General features: G+C 39.7%; 1 protein-coding gene across 1 annotated transcript; it reads right to left on the bottom strand.

Annotated features, from left to right (window-relative positions):
- Nucleotides 409-3,558, bottom strand: LOC109208507 (putative F-box/LRR-repeat protein 23). Its single transcript, XM_019371634.1, has 3 exons — nucleotides 3,083-3,558; nucleotides 1,030-1,695; nucleotides 409-781 (listed from the first exon to the last, which is right to left on the bottom strand). Exons 1-2 carry the CDS (start codon nucleotides 3,460-3,462, stop codon nucleotides 1,059-1,061), a joined length of 1,017 nt encoding a protein of 338 aa, XP_019227179.1. The 5' UTR covers nucleotides 3,463-3,558; the 3' UTR covers nucleotides 409-781; nucleotides 1,030-1,058.

The following is a 16,262-nucleotide window of genomic DNA, read 5'->3' as shown; positions in this document are numbered from 1 at the left end:
GGGGGGGGACGCGGGTGTAGATGTGGGACAGGTGGAGGTGGATGCGGATTGAAGTATTTGCGGGTTGAGGCAGAACCCGTCCCGCAACCGTCCAGCCCCATTGCCATCCCTTCCACCATGACAATTCCCTTCCGAAGGAGATAGCGTTTCTCCACTGCCCAGAAATAATCTTCCCGTGCAACAAACCACTCCTTTGCTTCAGTAATGAGCCCCTACTTTCGCCTGGTGAAGGCACTTCTGATATGTTTGCTTGACTGGTATGCCTCCCACTCATTTGTTGAACTCTTAGTTTGAATATATATAATTCAAAATCCTTTCAAGCGCCTTAGCTGTCATTTGTTAAGGTGGACAAGTATGGGCGTGTTGATAAAAACCAAAAACCAAAAGAAAAAGAAATTACACGGAATATAATTTGAAGTGGCTTTTATATTCATTCAAACAAGAGATTAAGAAATTTACCAAATTCGACTTATGTGAACGGGTTATGAACCAAACAAAAAAGGAGAGAACACAGTAATTATCTGGTAGTTCTAAGAGCAGCCAAGTGCTAAGGCTAGGCCTGCCTTAATAACTACAATTACAATCTGCTGCCAACAATGTGCAAACCCGGACACTTCAACTGCTGTGCAAACCCCGACAATTACAATCTGCTGCCAACAATGTGCAAACCCGGACACTTCAACTGCTATGAGAACAGCAAAATATGACACGAATGGCAATTCAAACGGTAACCTAGAACCTGCTGAACAATCGAATAGCAGTTTACCCAGCAAACAAGAACCTGCAAAACAACAATGGAACCGTTGATTTTCTAGCAAATAGCTAATTCTGTCGTTCCTCCCAAAGATTTCCACTAGACCAGGTGGAACTGAGCATGCCCTCTTGCTGAGCTGCACCGCCATGAGCCTGAGACATTGTTTTTAGCTGAGGCTTACCCCTCTCCTCCACCTTTCCCGGGGGACGAGAAGGAAAGAAGGGCGAAACAATGCTAGTAATTTGAAAAAGAATTCGATAGAACTATGTTCTTACCATTAACAAATTTCAGGTAGCAAACGATCTCAGAAAAAGAAACCATCCTCACCAAGATACTCGCTGCTAAATGGGTTAGTGAAGTCGTCGTAATCAAAGTCATCATAATCAAACAAATAGTCTGAAAGGCCAGCTTCAGACAACCCAGATGGGTATTCATCATTGGAAGAACTATAATCACAAATCTGAGCTCTAAATTCATAACCAGAAGTGGAATCACGAGGGCACTTCAGATCCTTAATCTGTTGTCGACATCTCTTTCCTAAATCCCCTTCAAGATCAATACTATAACAGTGGCGCAAGTCAAGTGATTCAAGCCGCGGGCAGCCATCAAGAATGGCACACAGGCCTTCATTTGTCAAGTTATTCCCAAAAAGTGCAAGGCGTCGCAATTCAGGCATATTTCCTGCAATAGCCAGAGCTTCATCATTGACATTAAAATGTAAACTTCTAAATCCTCTGAATCCTCCAAATCCACTGTTGTTCAATGTAAATGACTTGAGCTGCGAGCAAGAACGACCGATAGCCTCTATATCAACTTTACTAATAACAGCTAAGTAAATGTGCAACTCCTCCAACAACGGGAAGTTCTTGGCAACTGCAGCCAAACCTCCATCTGAAATTGCTTCACAGCTGACAAGTCTTAGATGCCTTAGCTGACTTGATCTGTTCAGAAGCGCACAAGATTAGATCAAAAGACATGTTAGTATACACATAGAACGACTTATGTTAGATTTTTACCAGGTCAACTAATCTAGACAACATTTGCTTACATTGAGTTTTCCATGTAAATTAAACATAATATATCCCCAATGCATATTCAATGGTATCTGAAATTTTCCATGAATCATGTCATCCATGAACTTAGCACACACATAGTACATCTTATGTTAAATTTTTGCTAGGTCAACTAATCTAGACAATATTTGCTTACTCATTGAATTTTCCATGGAAATTACATATAACATATTCCCTAACATGAAGTTTTTTTCCCACCCTTGCTTTATTTATTTTTGATAAAAAGATATATCTGGTGTCTCATGGTGCCACCTCCAGAAGCGGTGTCATATAAAAATAGATGACTCCGCATGGTAATGCCCAAAAGGCAGGTGAAAGATACATTTTAGCCAAAGCTTGACCATTTAGCAGTACAGAAGTCATATTACGTCACAAAAGAGTTACAGAAGATTATAAACATGTTAGAAGAACTAATGTGTCTGGTTCCTCATGGTGCTGCAGCGACAGAGGGTGCTCTTTATATGCACAAAATTTAGCACAATATCTACAAAAGCTGAAAAGACAATCTTATTTCAACTAAATATACATATTTCAGCAAGTCAAAAAGCCATTGTGCAACAGTAAAGAAAAAGAGTTGTTTCTAACATTGAGCACTTTATACTCAAAAGCTGAGACATAAGCAACATAACCAACTTCTATCACATCTTAAGTCAAAATTGTTCACCAACTCCAAACAGAAGCACATAACAAAATTTGGCATGAAAAAGATATAAAAGGGTAGCCTGGTGCACGAAAAATCCCGCATTAATGCAGGGTTCGGGGAAAGGCCGCAGCCCAAGGGGTAATGATGTAGGCAACCCCGTGACCTATAGTTCATACATAGACAACTTTACCGTTGCTCCAAGGCTCCAAGGCTTGAAAAAGATATACCCCACATAAATCAAATTTCGATGAGGAATGATTTGTACCTCAAAACAAAAAATTGAAAGGCAGATCCTTTTGAAGTCTCAACATCTTCCACCAATAAGCATGTCAGTGCAGCAACATTCTCGTGAAGTTGAAAAATTTACTTAATATGGTTTATATGACAACAATAGATAGTTGGGTGAGTTGAGGCCAAGTTGATTAATAGGTTTATGAGAGAATATTGTCCTGTTTCAAAACAAAATTTATAATTTATCTAAAACACATTACAACCATGTCTCTACAAACTCCTACACATTTCAATACTCCTGCTATATTCCAAAATGCTTGCAAAAGGTATTAAATAAATTTTAAATACTGGAAAGGATAAATTTTCAGTTCCATTTCATACCTCTCCGCTATGTATTCGAGCAAATCGTTATTTCCAAAATGCTCGATGTTAATTTTGAGCAACTGACCCTGGCTGCGATTCACAGCGACGCGGCACATCCAGTCCAAGTCAGTATCATCTATGTCCACATCAATGTCGTTTCCCATGTCAATGTCCCGCCACATGATAGGGTCATGGCACACATTCCACCACGTACTACAGACTCTCTGTGCATTTTGCAATATCTCTATCGCTCCCAACCGGAGAAGGATGTCCGCCGTGATTTCTCGAGGGAGCTCTACCCACGGCGGCGACGGCGGCGGCGGTGGTTTGGAGGAAGAGGTTGACGCTTTCTGATTTTGCTGCTTGATTCTCCATACCAACCGTTTTGGCTTCGGCATTTCTCTGTGTTTAGGGTTTTGTCGTCTGTGTTTTCTCCTAGTACTTTCTGATTAGCCTCTGACAGTGGGAATTTTTTAAAAATGAAATTTATTTAAAATAAATAAATAGGAGGTAACTAATCCAATTTTAATACTCAAATAGACGGGTCAATGAGCATTGAAAAAGCCTGTTGATACTCACGTGGTTTGATAAGGGAAAGGATAATAATTTTAGATAAAATGTGCTATCATTTATTTTATATTTATTGAATTTTTTTCTTTCAAGTAATTCCAAAGTTATTTATATCACAATTAGTGAATTTGTTTGCGTTTTGTGAAATAAATGGTGAACGGCTAAATTTACGAATTTGATAATGAACTTTGATATTATTTATGTTATAGTTATGGTATTAATGTTTTCTAGATTTGGAATAATAATTGTGAAATTGACTAATCTGGAGATAAAATAATTAGTTCTCCAATGTTTTCTCTCAAAGTATTTTGAATAAAGCTAAGATTAAAATTAAATATGAAATTTATTCAAATTTATCTAGTATTTAGTCAAGCACACCTTATATTATAGCATGTATATTCTATTTTTAATCTAATAAATCAAACATATACAAGAAAATATATAGTTACGAAATAATCTTTTTTTTTTACTTGTTCGCAACTAAACCACTCTAATGTTTGACCAAGCTTCTACGATCAGTTTATTTTAAAAAGTATTTTTCTCAAAAATACTTTTTATTTTTTTGTGAGAAACAGTTTGTGTCTGGATGATCAATTGGAAAAACACCTTTGGATAGCAATTAGTATTTGATCATACTTTTAAAAAGTACTTATAAGAACCCGTTTGGCCAAGCTGGAAAAAAAAACTGCTTATTTTTGAAAAGTACTTTTGTTCAAAAATATTTTCTGAAATTTGTGTTCGGCCAATTCATTTGAGTAGTGCTTTTTGCAAACTCATTGTGTTTGGCCATTTTTAAAAAAAAAAGTAATTTTGAGTATCAAATTACAAAAAAATGACATTAAAGGTTTAGTTTATAATTAGTATTATTTTAAACAAATTAAATGTTTATTATAAAAATTCAATTAAAATATAAACATAAAGTAAAGAATAAATTAAAATTCCAATCAAGATAAACTATAGTTATTCCAAAGCAATAATATTGAGTATCTGATATTCCTTATTATTTATATGATAATTTAAATATATCGAAACATACCATTCAATATAAATTTAAAGTTTGCTCTTAGGAATGGGAGAAAGAGAATAAAAATATGATTGAAATAAAAAAGAGAAAAAAAGGTGTAGCAAAAATAAAAAACAAAAAGGAAAAGATAAAGGAGAAAACGTTAAATTAATGGGAGATAATTTGAAAAATATAAAAAAATTTAAAGTTGTTTTGTCTTAAATAAATTAATTTTCTGCTTTTGCTTATTTGAAGTAGCTAGAATTTGTAGCTTCTTCCCAAAAGCATAAAAATTATTTCTGCTCAAAAGTACATTTTTATCTCGGTCAAAAACCTTAGTTTTCTACAAAGTACTTCTTTTTAGCTCCTAGAAGTTTGGCCAAACAAGCTCTAAGTGTATTTTCTAAAAAGTAATTTTTTAAAAAGTACTTTTGATGAGTACTTTTTTTACTTTGAAAATCTTGTCCAAACACCTTAATTTTAAATAAATTAAAAAAATCACATTTGGCAAAAAAAAAACTACTTTTGGCCAAAAAAATCTTAGGCAAACATGTTATAGAGCCTGTTTGGATGGGCTTTTATAAGTTGGTCAAACCAGCTTTTAAACACTTTTTAACTTTTGAAAGTGTTTGGCAACCAAAAAAAGGGGCTTAAAAAAAGTTAAAATCTACTTTTAAAAAAGCCAAAACCAACAAGCTGGGTAAACCCAATTTTTTCGAAATTAGCTTAATAGTCATATTGCTTTGACCAAAGATATTACGTTCTTATCCCTTATAATTTTTCTTAATCTCGAAATTACCCCCAGTAGAAAATCCTAAAACATACGGTGTCTTTCTTTTCTCCATTGTTCACAGCGCCTCTGCGTTTTTCTTCCTCTTTTTCCATAACTCTCCCCAACATCAGCTCCAATTTGAAAGCCTCTTCAGTCCAGTAAGTTATCTTCCTGTTGAATTTCAATTCCAAGTAAGTTTAATCATACGGTTTCTATGTTTGTAAACTTCTTTTTATTTCTTTTGGTACAGTATAACAGAGATATATATTCATCTTGTTATACCATTGCATGGCCAGTACATTTTTGCACTCGCTATAGATCGATCCTGCACTAGCTCAAATGTGAATTCTCTTTTGTTTCTTTATTTTTCTATTTGTACTATTTTTTATCTTTTTATTATGTCTGCAGAGTGCAAGGGAAGAGGATCAAATTCTAGAGAGGTCACCAGAGACTACTAGCTAAAGAGAACTTGAATGAGTCTTTGCTTCTTTTTTTCTTTTTCTTTTATGGGATACATATTTTGCAGATGTTAATTACTGAGGACAAGTAAGAAATGCAATATGGATGATGCATTCCGAGCAACTGAAAATGAGAGATATGTTCCATCTGTTGATCTTGATGCTAGTACATCTTTGAGAGCTAATAACAATATAAATGCGAAAAATGTGGAAGAGCAAAGTGATCTTGTTTGGATGGGTCTTCGCGATTTGATTGCTAATGAAATTTGTGAAGCTTGATACTTGTAGTTGTATGAATCTTTTAAAACACTAATATTTATTATTTTACATTCCAATTGAGAAATGTTATTTTGTTTCGTTCTCTTGAAATATGCATGTAATGACCTAACTTTCTATAGAATTTGAGAAACCAGTGTTCTGGAAATTTGATGCATTGATTTTATATTTTGAATCTTTATTAGTTAGAAGAACAAATTATTTTTCTTTCCTGTTCTGTACAAGCTAAAAATGAGCGTTCAAGAATTATATTTGTAAAAGCTATCTTAAGTAATCATTTAAATTGAAATTAAATTAAAATATAAATTATTTTTTATTTGTATTAATTATGAATTAAATATATTATAGTAATCAGTTCCTTTATAATGTTAACAACTTTAAGGATATTTTTGTCTTTTTAATAAAAAAAAGTTCTTACGAGCACTTGTTTACCAAACACTTCAAAAGTTTTTTTTAAGCTTCAACACTTTTATCCAAACATGTAACTGTTTATTTATAAAACAAGTTTCAACACTTAAAAGCTGCTTTTAAGCACCTGTGCTTTTCAGCACTTAAAAGCTACTTTTTTCCAACTAATCCAAATGGGCTCATAGAACAATTCTCAAAAGGGATTTTTTTATTCCTATACACTATTAGAAATTTCATTACCCTAAATATTCATGTTTGGTAAATTACCTTACCTACATAAGTTTGTTTACAAAATATATACATTCCACCTTAAAAGGCTCCTAATCCATTATTAGTGCCTTCAATTAAGGGATTTAGTTACATCCTTTACCATTTTTTTCTCTTCATTCTCTTTTCTTATTTTTCTGATGCACTATACTAATCATGCTTGATCAGATCCAGGAAAGAATTTAGTGTATTAATACTAACATTTTTGCGCATTTCATGCATGGTTGGATCCCAGTTGGCCAATTCTTGAAAATTGAACATGATCATAAGAAAACGTTAATCAATTGCACCCATTCGACACAATTTAGCTAAGATTTTGTATACTTCACTCGTGCAATTATAGAAGTAACGTGCGATTTGAAATTTATGAGTTCGAATTTGTTATTCCTTTTAAGTTTTTGGGGTCTAAATTAACAATTCGTATCTATTGAATAGACATCTTAAAATATAAATACATATATTTATGTGAAAGATTAAGAATAAAGAATGTCCATTCCAAAAGACAGTGTTTGGCTCAAAAGTTAACAATATACTTTGTAAGCTAAAAAACAATCAAAAGTAGAAAAAGGGTAAATCGTAATCAAATATAATAATCCTAGAGATGCAAAGATGATAATATTGTTGTAGATCTAGTATTGCAAAGAGACAGTATGAACTCAATAAGATACGTTCGTTTGAAGTAGAGATAGAGAGAGAAAGCCAGAAAAATGAGAGAATTGTATTAGATCAGATGCCCTTTTTACAATGTGAAGGTCTCCTTTATATAATAGGAGACCTTCCTCGAAAGAATCAAAAAAGTTACAAAGATAGGTAACGTCTTCCTAGTGAAGACATTGAGTCCTAAACGATGTCGCTTTTGCCCCCACGACCGAGTCGTACCCGTTACGTTGGCAGGCGTACACTTATTGGGCGTACCTACTGACGTAGAGATGCTGAGGGTCAAATTTGACCTTATACAGTTAGTCCCTCCGCTCGTTGGAGACGCATTCAGAGGGCGTCTTCGATGGGCGGAAACGTGAACCTCGGCTTAGGAGAATTTGACCTCGACTCGGGGCGGCAATAGGAATGGAGTGGAAAATATGACGTTGTTGAGCCACTGACGCGCGGCTTCCTTTTTGGAATGACGTCATTAACAAAAGGCCAAAGATAATGCCTCGTCTAGGGTTCCGCCATCTTCCGGTGGTGAAGGGGAAAAGGCGGAGAAGGCCCTTGTTCCTCTCAGCGTAGACAACGTCCTTCCGAAAGAGATGCATATTCGCAGGGATTTTCCAACTAAAAGCCCTGACCTTCCCTGGGAGCACAGCGTTTTATTACAATCTCATTTAGATGACCTTCGAGAGACGCACCATATTCCGGACCACGTGGAAATGGTTCCGGCCGGGACGGACTATGCCAATGTGCACCGGCCTGGATATTGCACGTTCTATGAGTACCCGTTCTTGATCGGTTACAATCTTCCAATCTATCCTCTGATGGAGGAGCTTTGCNCAATGTCTTGGCTTTAAGGACATAGTCTCCCACCTTGAGTGGTCTTATTTTGGTCCTCTTGTTGTAGTATCTTTCGACTTGTTGCTTTTGGGCCACCATTCTGATATGGGCCATTTCTCTCCTTTCTTCAGCTTCGTCGAGGTCTTGGAGCATGTTTGTGTCGTTTTCTGTTCCACTGGTGTGTGAATATCTTAGGCTTGGTTCGCCGACCTCGACGGGTATGACCGCATCGGTTCCGTAGACCAGCGAGTACGGTGTTTCCCCCGTGCTGGATTTGGGTGTGGTCCTGTGTGCCCATAACACTTCGGGTAGCAGCTCGGGCCATAGCCCTTTAGCGTCCTCGAGTTTCTTCTTTAGTATGTTTAATATTGTTTTGTTGGAGGATTCCGCTTAGCCGTTGGCGGCAGGGTGATATGGCGTGGAGAGTATCCTCTTGATGCGCCATTTCTCGAAGAATTCGGTTGTTTTTTGACCGATGAACTGTCGTCCGTTGTCACAACTGATTTCATTGGGGATGCCGAAGCGACATATAATATTTTTCCATATGAAGGCGATCACTTCCTGTTCGCGTATTTGGGCGTACGCACCTGCTTCCACCCACTTAGAAAAATAGTCAGTTAAAACTAATAGAAATCGTACCTTTCCTCGTCCCGCTGGTAGGGGACCGACTATGTCCATTCCCCATTTGATGAAGGGCCATGGGGAAGTGACCGAGTGAAGTGGTTCTCCTGGTTGATGTATCATGGGGGCATACTTTTGGCATTGTTCGCATCGGCGGACATATTCTGCTGCGTCTTTCTTCATAGTGGGCCAACAATAGCCGGCTCGTATTATGCAACGCGCGAGGGCGCGGTTGCCTGTATGGGCACCGCAATGTCCTTCATGTACTCTTCGAGCACTGGCTGCGTTTGTTGCGGCCCTAGACACTTGGCCAGGGGTCCGCCAAACGTCCTTTTGTAGAGCTCGTGATTTATCAAGCAATACCGGGCGGCCTGTATGCGGAGCTTCTTAGCTTCTTTTTTGTCGAGGGGGAGTGTTCCATCCTGCAGATAGGATACAAATTGGTTGCGCCAGTCCCAAGTCAAATTTAGAGAGAGTACCTCGGGGTGATCAATGGCTGAATGGAGGAGGGTGACCACGCTTTCTTTGTTGAAGTTTTTAGTGGCTGCGGCTAATTTTGCTAAGCCGTCTGCCTCGACGTTCTGTGTTCTTGGAACTTGTTCGAAGCGGCACTCGTCGAACTCGGTCATTAACCTGTGGATTTCTGACTGGTATTTTTGCAACCTCTGCTCCTTGATTTGGTAAGTCCCAGTGACCTGGTTCACCACGAGCTGAGAGTCGCAATGGAGAACGAGTCGTCGAGCTCCATACTTGATGGCTAGTTTCAAACCTACAATATCAGCCTCATACTCGGCTTCGTTGTTAGTCATCTCGGGGCATCGTATGGACTGGCGAATTGTTTCGCCCGTGGGGACCTCGAGAATGAGTCCCAGTCCCGATCCCGAGGCGTTAGCCGCCATCAGTGTAAAGAGTCCATAGGTCGGCATTGGAGGGGGCACGGCGTGCCTCCAATTCCGCCTCTGGTAGTATCTCTGCGCTGAAGTCGGCTATGAAGTCGGCTATGAAGTCGGCAAGTACCTGCGACTTGATGGCGTTCCTTGGATGATAAGAGATATCGTGCTCACTGAGCTCTATGGCCTATCGGGCGAGTCTGCCTGGTAACTCAGGCTTGTGCAGGATACTTCTCAAGGGGAAGGTCGTTACTACCTTTATGGGGTGGCATTGGAAATAGGGTCGGAGCTTCCGTGAAGCTACGACCAATGCCAAAGCTAATTTTTCAAGGTGTGGATACCGTGTTTCGGCGTCCACTAAGGTTTTGCTAATATAGTAAATAGGAGATTGCGTACCTTCATTTTCACGAACTAGGACTGCGCTGACGACGACCTCGGATACGGCCAAATATACCAGCAGTGGCTCGCCTGGATTTGCTTTGGCTAGCAGTGGCGGTGAAGATAGGTACGCTTTCAATTTCCTTAGGGCCTCGACGCATTCCTCATTCCACTGTAACCCTTTGTCCCTTCTCAGCACATTGAAAAACTTATGGCATCTGTCGGAGGACCGTGAGATGAACCTAGACAAGGCGGCTATTCGCCCCGTCAACTTTTGCACCTGCTTTTTGCTGTTCAGTATCTCGGGTATTGCGTCTATCGCCTTGATCTGATCTGGATTGACTTCGATACCTCGTTGCGATACGAGAAACCCTAAGAATTTTCCTGATGCCACGCCGAAGGCGCATTTCTCGGGGTTCAGTTTCATCCCGTATCTTTTCAATATCTCGAAGGTTTCTTTCAGATGGTCGATGTGGTCTTCTTTTCTTGTCGACTTTACCAGCATGTCGTCGATATAGACTTCCATAGTCTTACCAAGCTGCTCTTTGAACATTCTGGTGACCAGTCTCTAGTACGTAGCCCCTGCATTCTTGAGCCCGAAGGGCATTACCTTGTAGCAGTAAGTCCCTTGGTGGGTGATGAAAGTTGTCTTCTCTTGGTCCTCCTCGGCCATCATGATTTGATTGTAGCCGGAGTAGGCGTCTAGGAAGCTCAGTAGTTCATGTCCTGCAGTGGCGTCGATCAGTTGGTCGATGTGGGGTAGTGGGAAGGAATCCTTTGGGCATGCCTTGTTCAGATCAGTGAAATCCACACACATTCTCCACTTCCCGTTTTTCTTTTTGACCATGACAACATTGGCGACCCACTCGGGGTACTTTGATTCTCTGATGGAGCCGTTGGCCAGTAGCTCGTCTACTTCTTTACTGACCGCTTCATTGATAACGGCGTTGAATTTTCTCCTCATCTGTCGTACGGGCGGATGTAGTGGATCGACATTCAGCTTGTGGGTGGCGATGTCTCGCGGGATTCCCGGCATATCTGAATGGGAAAAGGCGAACAAATCTGCATGGTTAGTTAAGAATTCACAATACTTACTTGGGTTGGCGAGACCTTGCCCGATATAGGCTTTCTTCGTAAGATCGGTTTCGTCCAATTGGACTGGGTCGAGATCTTCGACCGTTGCTTTACAGGCTTCCATGACGTCGGGGTCTTTGATGGCGTCCGTTGTCGGGTTGACCTTAGTCCCCGACACGGCTAATTGCTATGCTTCCGCGCTCGCCCCCTTTAGCTGTTGGGTGTGGGCTTGGGCTATTTTGTAGCATTCTTGTGCGGTGCGTGGCTCGCCTCGAATACTGAATACTCCCCATGGGGTAGGGAATTTGATCGCTTGGTAGAGGCTTGAAGGGACCGCTCGCATGGCGTGTATCCACGGGCGTCCTATGATGACGTTGTACGCCGTTTCTTGGTTCATCACGTGGAAAGTTGTTTCCAGCGTGACTCCTCCCGCTAAGACGGGTAGTGCTATTTCTCCGGACGTCCGTTCCACTGCATGTTTAAAACCGGTTAGTGTTATGCAGCGCGGTATTACCCTATCCTCGAGTCCCATTTGTACGAGGACCCTTGGGTGGATAATACAGGTGCCACTTCCGTCATCAATCATGACTCTTTTAACATCTGTATCAGCGATACGTAAAGTGATAACTAAAGCATCATAATGAGGGAAAGACAAACCGTCGGCATCAGACTTATCGAAGGTGATACTATCTTCGAAGTCGTCATACCGTTCATGGGCGATGGTCTGCTTTAGTCTGTGTGTGGTGGCGAGCTTGACGTGATTGATCACTGACTCGTCGCCCCCACCGACGATCATGTTTATCGTGCGCGCTGGGGAAGGTGGCTTTGGCGGCTCTTGGGGTTGTTCCCGTCCGCGTGCAAAGTTGATTTTTCCTTTGTCACTGAGTAACTCCTTGAGGTATCCCTGGTTCAGCATCCTGACCACCTCTTGCCGTAGGCCTATGCAGTCTTCGGTTTTGTGTCCTCGTTCCTGATGGAACTCACATAGGGCGTTTGATTTCCTTGTGGCAGGGTCTGATTTCATCTTCTGCGGCCAATGCACCTTGGTGCCCAGCTTCTCCAGTGCGTACACTATTTCTGAAGGAGATACACAAAAGTTATAGGCGGTTAATAAAGGGGGCGTATCTCTTTCGTTTCGGAGTGGGGCGACGTGTCGCTGTAGCGCGTCTGTATACCTTGGTGGCGGATGGGAGGATCTGGTGTATGGCTGATGTCGATCTCTGTTGGAGCGGGGGAGTTGTTCTCGTCGTCCTTCGTTCCGTCGATCTCTCCTCGTTTCCGAGTGTATCGCTGTTAGCCGTTGGGTTGGCCCATTAAGATCGTCCTCGTCCGCTCGTACCTCGGCGCAATAGGCGTTGTGGATTTCCTCCCATGTGGTAGGGGATATTTCATGAGGCGGCTCAGCAGCTTCTTGGTTGCCCTCGAACCATCTCTGCTTAGCCCGTTCTGGGAAGCGGGGACTGCCATACCTTCCGATACGTTTGGTAGACTCATCCTTACCCTGTTAAACCTTGCCAGGAAGTCCCTGAGTCCCTCTCCTGTGTTTTGCCTGACGGCGAAGATGTCGTTGACCCTGGCCTCCGCTTTCTTCGCGCCTGCATGGGCTGTGACGAACTTATCCGCCATTTCCTCGAACGTTGATATTGCCTTAGCCGGTAGCTGAGAGTACCATGTTAAGGCCCCTCCTGTCAACGTCTCGCCAAACTTCTTCAGCAGTACCGACGGTACCTGTTCTTTCGATAGGTCGTTGCCCTTCACAGCGATGACGTAGTGGATCAGATGATCCTCGGGATCTGCGGTTCCGTCATATACCCTCAAGTAGGGTGGCATCTTGAAGGTTTTTGGGGTGGAGTGAGGGCAGCTTCTTCAGTGTATGTTTGTTCAACGAACCTTCCCACGTCGCGTTTTGGTAGCAACTTGGGAGCACCGGGGATCTTGTTGACCCTCTCCTGATGTTCCTTCATCTGACCGCGGAGCGCCTTGTTTTCATTTTCCATTTCTTCCATCTTCTTTAGGATGGCTGTTAGCGTGCCATCGTTGGTATGTGTCTCGGTGGGTTTGTTATTCGCTAGTGTAACTTCCGGTTCGCTCACGGCAGCAGTGGTACCTACCGTTGGTGTACATCCGATGTTACTTTGTGGTGACCTCTCAACCAAGCCACTTAGCGCTTGTTAGCCATCTTTCCAGTAGCTCTTTGACTGTTGAGGGTGCTTCCGTAACCGCAGATGTGGAAGCTCCTTTTTTCGTGCAATATCGTCAGACCTTCGGATGGGGAAGGTGAGATCTCTGCACCCGGTGTGATGCTAGGGGTTGCATTCAGGATGCCATCGTCACTGGCCTCGTTGAGAGGGCCAAGGAGATTGGTAGTGACACCCAATGAGTTCGAATTTTTTATTCCTTTTAAGTTTTTGGGGTCTAAACTAACAATTCGTATCTATTGAATAGACATCTTAAAATATAAATACATATATTTATGTGAAAGATTAAGAATAAAGAATGTCCATTCCAAAAGACAGTGTTTGGCTCAAAAGTTAACAATATACTTTGTAAGCTAAAAAACAATCAAAAGTAGAAAAAGGGTAAATCGTAATCAAATATAATAATCCTAGAGATGCAAAGATGATAATATTGTTGTAGATCTAGTATTGCAAAGAGACAGTATGAACTCAATAAGATACGTTCGTTTGAAGTAGAGATAGAGAGAGAAAGCCAGAAAAATGAGAGAATTGTATTAGATCAGATGCCCTTTTTACAATGTGAAGGTCTCCTTTATATAATAGGAGACCTTCCTCGAAAGAATCAAAAAAGTTACAAAGATAGGTAACGTCTTCCTAGTGAAGACATTGAGTCCTAAACGATGTCGCTTTTGCCACGACGGCCAAGTCGTACCCGTTACGTTGGCAGGCGTACACTTATTGGGCGTACCTACTGACGTAGAGATGCTGAGGGTCAAATTTGACCCTATACAGACAGTACTCTATAAATTAATTTACTAATCGAATCAGCAACAAAAAAGAAAGAAATAAAATTCTTTCCTTAGGAGTGATATAGGATAACACGGAGTTCACACTTCACCGCACGACCACTTTAGCATTGGCATACGGCAAACATGCCCCTCAAAATGCACCTTTTGAGTAATACAGTAAGGCCTTATTTGTTTGCGCTTAATGGAGGTCTGAATCTTAATCGTTCAGATTTGTGACATTAAGTGCGTTTGTTTTTAAAGTCTGAATCTTAATTATCCAGATCTTAATCATTAAGTGTGTTTGTTTTTTTACTTCACAACCACTTAATGGGTCTTAATAGGTCTGTATGATTAAGATCTATAACAGAGACTTAATTTCATTAAGAAGCTATCACATATTCATTATTGATTGGCGCCACTGCCTATCATTATCAACTACCACCATGCCGCCGCCGCCACCACCACCACCACCACCTCCATCATCCTCAATCATAGCCGCCACCTTTATCGACCATCATCACCCACTATCCCCATCACTCCGACCACCATCATTCTCCCCCACAATCAACATTCATCCACCTCAACTACCACAACTGACCACCCCATCACCACGAACAACCACAGCCGACACTGCCCATTATTATAACCTACCACCACCCATCCACCACCTTCCTCAGTCACAACTACTACCACCACCCGCCATTATTAACTATCACCAACCACCACCACCACCATCCTCAATCATAATCGCCACCACTGCCAATCACTACTAGCTACTAGCATGAACCATCATTATCAACCAAAACTACCACCAACCACCACCTCTAGTCGGTATTCACCCGTTAGCCATCACCACCAACAACTATCATATTTTAAAAAACTATATATTTTATTGATAGAATATTAGATTAGTTATTTCATTTGAATTTTATGTTTATTAATTTTCAAATAAAGATAAATTTTATACATTCAGATGTTAAAAATCAAACAGTCTTAACTATTTGTATTCGAATCTTAATACACATCTTAATATATTCAGATGTGTATTCGGATGTCTTAATCTTAATACACATCTTGATATTCAGATGTGTATTCAGATTCAGACGTCTTAATAAAAAACCAAATGAGGCCTAAAATGATTACCACCTCAGACAAAGATTAGACTTTAAAGTTGAATCAATATTCCTTCCAAAGCAATAATGATACAGTAAAATAATTTTTGTTAGTTTTGAATTTGTAAAATTAATTTTATCTGTCTCTAACTCTCTATCTGTACAATTTATTCAGTTGTCAGTTTGTTAACATATTATGAATTTGTTTATAAGCACATAGTTTATTCATGAGATTTTTTTCGTACACTATCCAGTTAAATACAACTACAACAACATACAACTTAAATACAAATTTTATACAATATGTCTTTTTATATTTTGCATGTGATTTATACATAGTAAAAATAAATTTCATACAACTAATTATATATTATACAATTTATCTACAACTTATGTACAACTTATCTACAATTTTCACACATTATTTCTACCCAATTAAAAATAACTACAATAACATACAACTTAAATACAAATAAAATTTATACAATATGTCTTTTGTATATTTTGCATCTGATTTATACATAGTAAAAACAAATTTCATACACCTAATTATATATTATACAACTTATCTACAATTTCCATACATTATTTCTACTCAGTTGTATACAACTACAATATCATACAACTTAAATATAATTTTTATACAATATTGTTCAACTTTAATACAATAGTTAAATAAAAAAAATATAAAAACAACATAATACAATTTTTCTACAATATGAAATTCAGCCAAAATCAAGTCTAATCTTCATCAAAACCCCTCAAAATTGAGATATAAACTCCAAACCATATTCCCAATTGCTTGCAACAACACCCAATCCAAATAAATAATGGTTTTTGAAAATCCAAATTCGAATTCAAAGCTTCAAAGTTTTTTAATGGTTATCAATGATGGAATTGCTTCTCTCTTTTCCTT

Source organism: Nicotiana attenuata, chromosome 2 (assembly GCF_001879085.1).
Source record: "Nicotiana attenuata strain UT chromosome 2, NIATTr2, whole genome shotgun sequence".
NCBI lineage: Eukaryota > Viridiplantae > Streptophyta > Magnoliopsida > Solanales > Solanaceae > Nicotiana > Nicotiana attenuata.
The sequence above is the reverse complement of the archived record's forward strand: the minus strand, read 5'-3'. Positions and strand labels throughout refer to the sequence as shown.

Bases quoted from the DNA above. Each gene is read 5' to 3' on its own strand.
- LOC109208507 (XM_019371634.1), bottom strand. From the start codon at position 3,462: ATGCCGAAGCCAAAACGGTTGGTATGGAGAATCAAGCAGCAAAATCAG. The intron at 1,696-3,082 runs GTATGAAATGGA...GCTTCTGAACAG, and splicing joins CTCGAATACATAGCGGAGAG to ATCAAGTCAGCTAAGGCATC.